Here is a 10,528-nt window from a genome sequence, read left to right as displayed (position 1 = left end):
ATCTTTTGTCCTCTTTCTCCTTTCCCCGCATTGAGTCTATAATTCTTTGAGTCTCAACTCCAGCTTTATATAGTATTCCTTCCAGCGTTGCAAGATTCGGCTACTTTGCGCCAAATTTGGCTACCCTTTTATTAGTTTGATGTAAAAAATATCAGTTGGCACATTGGCTACTTTTTGGGCTACATATTATTTATAAATATATTAGTTGAATAAAAATGCACTTTAAAATGTTGTCTTGTCGCTTTTTATTAATTAGAGACCCAAATAAAACAAATATTTGTGTTTTTCAAATAAATTTTTGTTTGTCTCCTTTATAATAAATGAATTTATTTATTTCTAAATAAAAATTGAAAGTGTCTGTAAAAGCAATTTTTAAAAATATTCTTTTTTGTGGTAAACTTTTAATACTTATTACTATAATTTAGACATGTTAATACAATACTTAAATATACTTGTATATTTAAGGATCGGGTCAAAATATACTTGTGGCCCAAAACTCCATGACTTCTTCCAATGTGGCCCAGAGAAACAGAAAGGTTGGACACCCCTGCCCTAAATTCAAAGTTTAGAAATTTTTATTTATTTTCAGATTATTAAATAGGAAAACTTGCCAAAATTATTTAAAAGTTTATATTTTTTTAAAATTTAATTTTTAGATAATTTATTAATGTTGTTTACATGATGATTTTTTTAAAATAAAATTTATTAATAAATTATAATTTTTTTAGGCATTTAATTTATTAGGTGAAGATGTTGAACATGGATATTTATGGAAAGCATTAATTATATTTGTTGGAATATATATCTTTTTCCTAAGTGATCGTTTTATGAAAATTATCATAAGTATTCGAAAGGTATTGTGATAATAAATTTTATTTCTTTAAATATAAAAATAAAATTTTTTTATTATTTTATCATCTCCAAGCTTCTTTTACTGGTGGGCACTGCCTTCAAAATGGTGCAAGAAAATAGTAATGTGCTGTATAAATGTAATTATTATTCATAAGATGAGTAATTTGGCTATTGGTTTTTTATATGATTAAATAAACTTGGCTGTAAACAAAAAAACTAATTTTTCTTGATAAACATCAAGGTAACTACATGGAACATTATAGACAATCATAAAAAAAATTTCTATGAAAGTTCTTTAATATGCATAGGACTTCTAGAAACACAATGTAGAGCAATTTTTTATTATAGGCTTTGACTTAAATTTAAACTACATAAAGAAAGAACAGTGTTGATTCAATAAGGTGGAAAGTCTTAGGAAAACTGGAAGTCTGTCATGGTCTATCATCGCTGTCCATAATGATGATTAAAAAATTTCAATACCAAGGACTGTTTTTAGGTGTTTAAGAAGAATTTGAAGAATTTTTTTCAGTTGTCACCAGCAGAGGACAATGTTTGTTTTTCACATATTTTAACATATTTTGTAGCCTACAGTAAAAGATCAATCAAATGTATGTAAAAATACATGTGCAAAGAACTCCTAAAAGATCATTATGCTTTAGAGAAGGATTACGTATAAAATTACAAAATTTTTGTACAAATGCTTAAAAAGTAGTGGTTTGCTTGCCCTGTACTTTGAATTTAATTCATTTCAGGAGGTTATTCAAACTCTAAATCATTCAAAGACCGAATCAATTTTTCCCATAGAAATAATTAAAAGTGAATTAATCCATTTCCAGACCCTGAACAATATCCATTTTGATAAACTTAAAACATCAATAGACATTATTTAATATAAACATAACACAATTAAATACCCTAATAATAAATTTAAGCATGAAAACCTTAAATAAAATATGTAAATACTGTGCAATAAAATGAAAATTGCATTTACTGGTCCCACACTGTCTACTCTGGCATCATGTTAAGATGCCAGATTTAATTATAACACTTGTAAAATTTAGCATATTATTTATTATATAATGTGATTTTATTCTTCATTTATTAACATATCATAAACTCCACTTCAGATTTTGTTTAAATAAAATCAAGTAAAATGTCTTCAGATAAAAAGCATATCAGTCATATTATGCTTTATGAGTTTTGGAAAAGAGTACAAACAGTAAAAATAATTGTGATTGTGTATGGGGGAAGATTCTCCTAAACTTTGAACATGTCAAATGCAGTTTTAAAAAGTTCTGTTTGAGAGATTTTGAACTAAGAGATACAAAACATATGATGCACCCAAAAGCTGTTGATGAAGAAAAATTGCAGAAAGAAATTGTTAAAAATTGACAAATAATACACAATTCACAGTATATATAACCAATCACTTCAAAAATAAAGTGAAAAAAAGCACTGAAAACATACAAGAGTAACATGAGAGTGAGAGATGGCTTGGACATATGACAGATTGTCTTGACACTTTGAGTTCATTTTTTCACTACATGTGCAATTTGAACTTTGAAGTTTCATTCAAACTCCAAGGCAAATTTTTTTCAATTTTGTGTCTGAACTTTACAGTGGTACCTCATACTTTGAACACTTCAATGTTTTTTTTTTTTACTTAAATGATCTATGTAATTTCAGCTTTCCTGTCAACATAGGTCATTTCTAATTTTCATGTTTCTTGTCAGTGGCCATTGTTCAGAGATTTGATTGTATTTAAATATTTAAGAAGTGTAAAATAACTCTTTCAAATCATTTTCAACTGAAATTTCTATACAGTTATATGATGATAGAAAAGTTTTCTCATTGAAAAGAAAACTATTTAGTACTCTTATAAAACTTATATATATATAAAACATGACAGATAAATGCTTGATATATTATATTCAATTTAATTTACTTCATAATCTAAAGTCCAGCAAAGTTTCTTAACTCATGCAATGTTTTTGTTTACATTTCATTGGACATCATCAGGCTGTAAAAATGGAAAATGAAGCCGCAATGCTTGAAAATTCTAATGTGTCAAGTTGTCATTCATTGGAGCTACTGGAAGACAGATCCCTTACCACATCATAAAAGAACACCAAACAGACATTTTCAGCAGTTGGTGTTCTACTGTATTGTTAACTTATACTTTTGACCTGAGTGTGGAGGTCCATTTTGATAAGACCAGCATCCTCCATTGACTGTCTGACAGGAGATAACTGTGCTACCTTGAGCTGCTTGAAATATACAAGGCAGCATTGAATAAGAAGGCAATCAACTTTAAGGATGATCACACATTCCCCAACCCATGGAATTTTTCCTTTACCACCCATAAACCATAGGTTCATATGGAAAGTGTCTCCTCCAATCAGCGACCACCCAGATCAGAAACATCTCCACCAATAAATGAATGACAACTCACTGCATTCAAATTTTTGAACATTGCAGTTCCATTTTCCATTTTTATAGCCTGATGATATTTAATGGAATGTGGATGAAAACATTCACATGAGTAAAGAAGTTTTGCTGGACTTTAGGATTAAATTAAATCAAAATTGATTGATTTCTTTTAAGCATTCATGAAACATTTGCCATTCTGTTCCATTGTGTGTGCATCAGTCATGTACAAGTTGCATCATTTATGGTTTACAAAATAAAGTAGCACCAATTAAAAGCATACTAAAATTTGTGTTAAGCAATATATTTATGTATATAGATTTCTTTATTTTCAGTATGGGGATTTGGTATTTTATTTGTTACCATCATCAGTTGCTGCTCATTAGTAGGTGTAGTGCTGCTTCCCCTCATAAACAAAAATGCTTACCAAACAGTTTTGATGGTGTTTGAAGGATTAGCAGTTGGAAGTTTGGTTAGCAGTGCAATTTTTCACTTAATACCTCAGGTATGTTTCAATTATTATACAAATAGCTGTGCGTTATTTTATGGTGATTTTAATTAATTGTTTTAGAATTATTTTAAACTTTGTGATAAAATTTTGCCAATAATTATCATCAAAAATTAAAAACTTAATTCTCAAACATTCAATATGAAATGTGAGAATTAATATATTTGTAAGAAAACTAAATGGACTACTATTTATTAAAAATCTTCTGAAGTTTTGTTTTAGTGTTTTTGAAAGTTAATAAAAGGTGAAATTAAGAATATAAATTTTAATCGTGAAACTAAACCTTTAATGTATAAGTACTTTTCAAAATGAGCAAACATTTTCATTTTTTGCTTATTTATACTAGGAATTGGATGTCTGATTTAATTTGCCAAAAATGTGCATTCATTTGGAAGAATGCATTTGCAACATTCATAAAACTTTAAATGTCCAGTAAGTGTTAGATTGGTTAAGTTTTGAATTTATAACAATCTAAGACTGGGAATAACATATCTTGAAAACACTTAGTGTATTAAAGTTTGCTTTTTTTCTGATTCTGATATGGCTTTGTTTAAATGTTTTATATATATTTATGGATTAAGTTTTTTAAAAAGTTAAAGAAAATTAAAAGTTTAGTTTGTTTGGTTACATCCAGTTTTTGCTCACATTAAAACATTTTAATACATGTAATTTTAAAATTTTAATATAACTCATTAATTCTAATGTGTCTCTACTTATAAGAACTAAGCAACATAATTAAATGATAGAATTCTATTAGTTATTCATTTGATTAAGCTTAGTTTTCTATAAAACTAAGCAGCATATATATATAATTATCTAGCCTTATTTATTATAATAAGTGAATGTGACATATAACAGAATTTGCACAAGTATTATTTATTTATGGTTTTAGAATTGACAGGTATAATTTCTCATATAGTTACTTGATTTAATAAGGTGGAAAGTCATAAGAAAACTGGAAGTCTGTCATGGTTTGTATTGAAAGGCTTGAATGCCAATCTAGATACAGTTTAAAGTTTATTTCCTGAAGTTCCAAGAAGGTCTATAAACATGAAAATTTTTATTTTTTTATTGTAAAGTTGTTATTATGAAATTTATAAAATTTATTAATGCTAATCTTCTTTAATTTTTAAATATTTTAATTCTTGTATATGTGTAATAGGTTAACTTTTTTAATTTGATTAATATTATTAGTTATCATCATTTCTTTGGTAAAGTATTACTTGCAGAAAAAAGTTTAGTAGAAGCTTCTTCCTGGAAATCATAAATGCAAATACTACTATAGAATTCTAAATGATGATAAATTTTTTTCATGTCTATTTATTTTTTGAACTGAGTTATTGCCTATTTTGTAAGATATCTTTTCAATTTGTTATCTAAACATTGCAAAATCAAGATTTTATTACTAATAATCTGTAAGAATGAGTATTAAAACAAAGTTCATATGATTGAATTAAAAAACGTTCAGTTTTTTTAATTCATATNGGTAACAAACAGTTTAAACAAATGTTGAACATCAATAAGGAAGATATACAATAGAGAACACAAAACTTGAAGAACTTCCAAGCGACATAAACACACCTGTACCACACCAAAATATCATATAACGCTTCCAATGATTCTATCCAGGCCCAGCACAGCTTCCCTATCATCAAATGTTACCGCATGCCTCTGGTACAGTATAATATATTTATTCAGATATACTTTATATTTTTATAATTAATATTTTTTGATGTAAATTTTATTTATATTTGGTAACATATACATTATTTAATATGCTTTTAAATATATATTTTTTTGAGCAATGAATATGAAAGTATGATGGCATAAATTTATTATTAATTTTACAAAATTAAACCATATTATTAAAAATTAAAATTTTATAACTTTAGTAATAATAGTAACAATAATAATGTTGTTGACTCCAAGTTTCTTGTAGAATTGCTTCTAATACAAAATATTATCATCTCTCTAATATTCTAATACAAAATAACAATAATAATAATATTTTGTATTAGAAGCAGTTATCTAGCAAATTATAACTATGTTCTTCACAAATTATGGAGTAATTAAATACAAACAAAACTTTTTATCCAGTAACAGAAGTTAAAGTTCTGTTGCTGGATAAAAGGTTTTGTTTGTATTTAATTATCTAGCAAATATAGGTGAAATAAATTCAATACTATGTAGAACATTAATAACCTATATCTAGTTTATGACTGATACAGCTGCAGCATGTAATGACGCATAGAAATGTGAATTGATCAAGTACTTTTTACTGTAATTTTTATAATGGTTACTTTTTATGAAATTATATGTCTACATATACACACACACACACACATTTTTAAAGTATATTGTCTGTTATAATAAATGTAATTATCACCAGTAAATTTATATCTTAAAACATGAAACTGTTATTGTATACTTTGAAAACAAACAATTTATATAAAACAGCATTGNCGCCTTTTTAATTTTTATTATTAAAAAATAATAATTTTATTCTAAAAAAATGCTATTGTAAAAAAAATTATCTAATGACATTTAAATACTATATAAATATAAATAAAATTTTTTTCGTGTTTTTTAACTTCGAATGCGTATTATTTCAAAATCTTCTCGTTGGCACCTTTATTAAATTGGTGCCTATGGTGAGGGTCATATTGGCTATACCCTAGTTACGGCTCTGGTTTTATGGTTCTTTTTGATTTCATGAAAAATGGCTCTGTCCTTTTGATTCAGCTGTAAACGAAACCAGCATCTTGTATTCAAATTTTGTCTTGTGATGCACTATTTCTTCTTTTACAAAGTAAGTTGTATAATGAGGAGGTAGGAAAGTATAGTAACTCTCATTATTTATGATTACATAAAGGGTGTAAAGGGCACATCTGGTGCCTTTGAAGAAAATGGACAATTGCCTCTACTCTTGACCTGGATTGACTTCTGGTGCAGATTTTGTCTGTAAGAGTTATTACTCATATACTTGTATTTTATGGTGGCCATATTCTGCAGTTTATGTAAGAGTTGCTGATTTGTATAATTGTGATAGTTCTTCCCTTTTGTTGAAAAACTCCTGTAGTGTCTGTATTTGTGTGTAATTCAGATTTAAAATATCTGAGACCTTGTCCTCTCTCTCTGAGGAAGAATCAGCCTTTCTGTGGACAAATTAGGTTGGTTTACTGTTATTATTACCTCTATTAAAAAGAGTATGTATTACTATTTAATGTGATAACATATACACAAAACCCAAAAATTTTTAAAATATGAGAAAATAAGTGAAGTTGTCTGCCTGACCACTTCAGAAGTACATTAAGTTGTTCAAAAAAATTTTGGTTAGTTAGAACAACTTGTCAATGAACCCTGAATATGCATATAATATTGAATTTGCCAATATAGCTACCATGACTAATAACCATTGTAACTTCAAATAGTCATATGTCAAGGTTGTGATTCAAGATATATCTGTATATTAAATAATCATTAGATTTTATTAGATGTAGTTTTAAGTACACCTCATCTTTATTTTAAATTACATTCAGTATATTGTTAATTATTAAATTTTCTGTTGATAAAAAATATTAAAATATTGCTTTATTGGTGTTTTGAATGAACAATTTTGTTAATTTAATCATTTAACATGAATGAATACTCATTATACCAAAGCACCAGAAATACTGTTTATACAAAAAAAGAATCACCCCTCTTTTAGTAATGTTTCTTGTAGATCTTTGTTGTTTTACATAAATTTGTGATTGATGGTATGTAACTTATTGAATAAATATATATTATAATCAAAGACAAATTTGAATATATAACATCATTCTTTCATTTATTATTTAAGTTTGCTTTAAATATACTATTGTTAAAATTATTCTTTTCATATCAATAATAGAAAAATTCAAGACAAGAAAGAAAAGATTCTTCACCTGTAGTCTGTACAAATATTACAACAGTGAATGGAATAATTAGTTCTCTGAATGATAGCAATTCCAATTGTACTAAGGGGAAGAACTCATTAAATGAAATAATATCTGAGAATGATTTATGGACAGATGATCAAGTGAAACAATTAACTTCATCCTCAGATCAAGTAAGAAAAAATTTAATAAATTTAATATCTTCTTAGTATCATTATTAAATTTATTGCACATTCATTAGATTTAATCTAAGAATGAAGTGCTATTAATAGGAGATGAAAAAGTTGATCTAAAGTTTTATATTTATAAAAGTTTTTAATGTTGTTGACAAATACTGTAATTCAAATTTTTTTTAATGACTGAAAATAATTTTATTTTGATCAACTCTTGATTAAATTGCATTTTTAATATTTTCTAAAATTAAGCCCTATGTATGTAAATTTATAAATAAATTTTATTTTTACTAGGTACATTCCAGTGTGCATCATCATAATCATGAAATTACTTTTGTGCAAGGTCAAGATAGTGCTATTGGAACAGTTGCTTGGATGATTATATTTGGAGATGGGCTTCATAATTTTATTGACGGATTATCTATTGGGGCAGCATTTTCAGAAAGTATACTCTCAGGAATTAGTATTTCAGTGGCTGTTCTCTGTGAAGAATTTCCACATGAATTAGGTATATTTAATTAAAAATAAAGAACAGTCTATTTGTATTAAAATGACATTTATTATTATTTTATATCAATGGTGTTTGAACTAAAGTTTTGCTAGCCATAATTTTTATAATGAGAAAAACTATACACAATTAGTGATAATTAAGCATAAAATGTGCTGATAACTTTTAAAAATCATAATCAATATTTTCAGTTTTATTTCTAAACAAAATCTTGTTGCAATATAAAATTGTTTGACATATTTTAACAAAAAATTTTTCAAAATACAATGCTTTATATTGTCAAAATAATTTTATAACAATTTTATCATAAGCAATATGTTATGGAATTCATGGAAAGATTTTATAGAATATGGGACATACTTTGAATATCNTGGGCAGACCAAGTAATGGTGATTACAGGACATACAGCACATGAGGCCATCCAGATAGCACAACACCATGAAAAGTGGAAGGATATAATTAAAGCCATCAATTCATATCATCACCATGACCTCTGAAAGGGCAAAGGACTAAGAAGATTACATTTTAAATTCTATAGTAGTTAGTAATTTTAAAAATATGTAAAATTTTATAATAGATAATGTTTTGAAAAGTTGTTTCTTTTGTTAATTAAGTAAAATTTTCATTTAAAGTTGAATTTATAATTGAAAGTCATTGTATTTAAAAATTGTAATAAAAATTCTGATATTAAATTTTTATTTTTGTTTTATGTTTTGGAGTTTGGCAGTTTATTGTTTATTGTTATAAGGAAAAAAAATAGGCTTTAAAAATGTTATAATACATAATTTATCTATTGATTCTTACTGATTATTGTTATGACTGTATGAAATATTTAAAGAAAAAAATTCTTTTTTAGGTATTAGTGGACAAATAATTCAAGCCCTCATTGATGCAAACTTCAATATAACTGCTTTAGAAATGGTAAATTTTTAGAATATGATTTAAATTATTTTTTTATTTTCTTTGTATCAGGCGACTTTGCTGTTTTATTGGGTGCTGGTATGACTATGAGACAAGCTTTAATGTATAACTTTATATCAGCATGTACATGTTATTTAGGATTAGTATTTGGGATACTACTAGGTGATTTAGCTGAAGGAAGTCACTACATATTTGCTTTTGCAGGAGGAATGTTCATTTACATATCTTTAGTAGGAATGGTAAGTATTAAATTAGTATAATAACTTATAATTTTTAAAATACTAAATGTAATATTTTTAATTTCAGATGAATGAACTCAATGATGCTCTAGATGCAGCACAAAACGAAGGAATAAAAAAGACACTGAAAGTTTTTCTATTACAAAATATTGGCATTATAATTGGTGTAATAGTATTATTTGTTATGGCTCGGTATAGTGAAAACATTAATTTTGACATTGGATCTGAAAACACGACGACAGAAAAATTAAGCGAAGTACTAAAGGCAATGGGAGATGATCATTACAATATGAGAGTATTTTATCAGATGTGAGTGAAATTTACTTAAAGGCAGGTTTTTCTATCGTTGAATCCTCTTCATGTGCATTGAAGTTTTAACAATGTTTAATATATATATATATAACTATATATTTATATATTATTGAAAGTGTTATTTTATGCTATTAAATATTTATATATTCCTTACTGTAATGGACATCCTGAAGTATATAATATGAATCTAAATATCTGACAACTTATTAAACTCAGGTGATGTTTTTAATAATAATGTGAAATCTAAGAAGCAGTATTAAGTTTCAGTCTGTTTGTAAAACTTAATAAATGTACAGGATGTATTTGTTGTACTTTGGAATCACCTTTGTGTCTTGTATATACATTCTAAAATTTACATTAATTAAGTTATCAACAACCCAGGCAGATAATAGTGAGGACTTATCAGACCAATGATGGGCAAACCCTCAGGAATCAAAGTGAAGATGTTTAATAAATTAGTCATTTTTGTGTTTATTAAACGTTTTCACTTTGATTCCTGAGTGTTTGTGCCCATCATTGTCTGATAAGCCCTCACTATTATCTGCCTCATGGTTGTTAATTTAATTAATATAATTATACCAAAGACTAGAAGCAAACTTTTGTAATAATTTTATTTTAAAATCTGTTTGAAATAATGATCTCAGAGTTTTTCTAAATTCATTTTTATAAAG

General features: G+C 26.4%; 1 protein-coding gene across 1 annotated transcript in view; it reads left to right on the top strand.

Moving 5' to 3' along the window:
* The window catches only part of LOC111624401 (zinc transporter ZIP8-like), a 40,202-nt gene extending 30,043 nt beyond the window's left edge, over nt 1–10,159 (top strand). Inside the window, exons 3-8 of the mRNA XM_023367231.1 lie at nt 3,615–3,784; nt 4,724–4,795; nt 7,680–7,877; nt 8,172–8,385; nt 9,358–9,545; nt 9,613–10,159. Of these exons, the coding sequence (XP_023222999.1) occupies nt 3,615–3,784; nt 4,724–4,795; nt 7,680–7,877; nt 8,172–8,385; nt 9,358–9,545; nt 9,613–9,858 (1,088 nt within the window). The 3' untranslated portion in view covers nt 9,859–10,159. The remainder of the gene's footprint in view (nt 1–3,614; nt 3,785–4,723; nt 4,796–7,679; nt 7,878–8,171; nt 8,386–9,357; nt 9,546–9,612) is intronic.
* Nucleotides 10,160–10,528: the final 369 nt, after the last annotated feature.

Source organism: Centruroides sculpturatus, unplaced genomic scaffold, assembly GCF_000671375.1.
Source record: "Centruroides sculpturatus isolate CEXI.00-Female unplaced genomic scaffold, Cexi_2.0 scaffold405, whole genome shotgun sequence".
Classification (NCBI taxonomy): domain Eukaryota; kingdom Metazoa; phylum Arthropoda; class Arachnida; order Scorpiones; family Buthidae; genus Centruroides; species Centruroides sculpturatus.
Note: the sequence above shows the minus strand (reverse complement) of the source record. Positions and strands in the feature narration are given on the sequence as shown.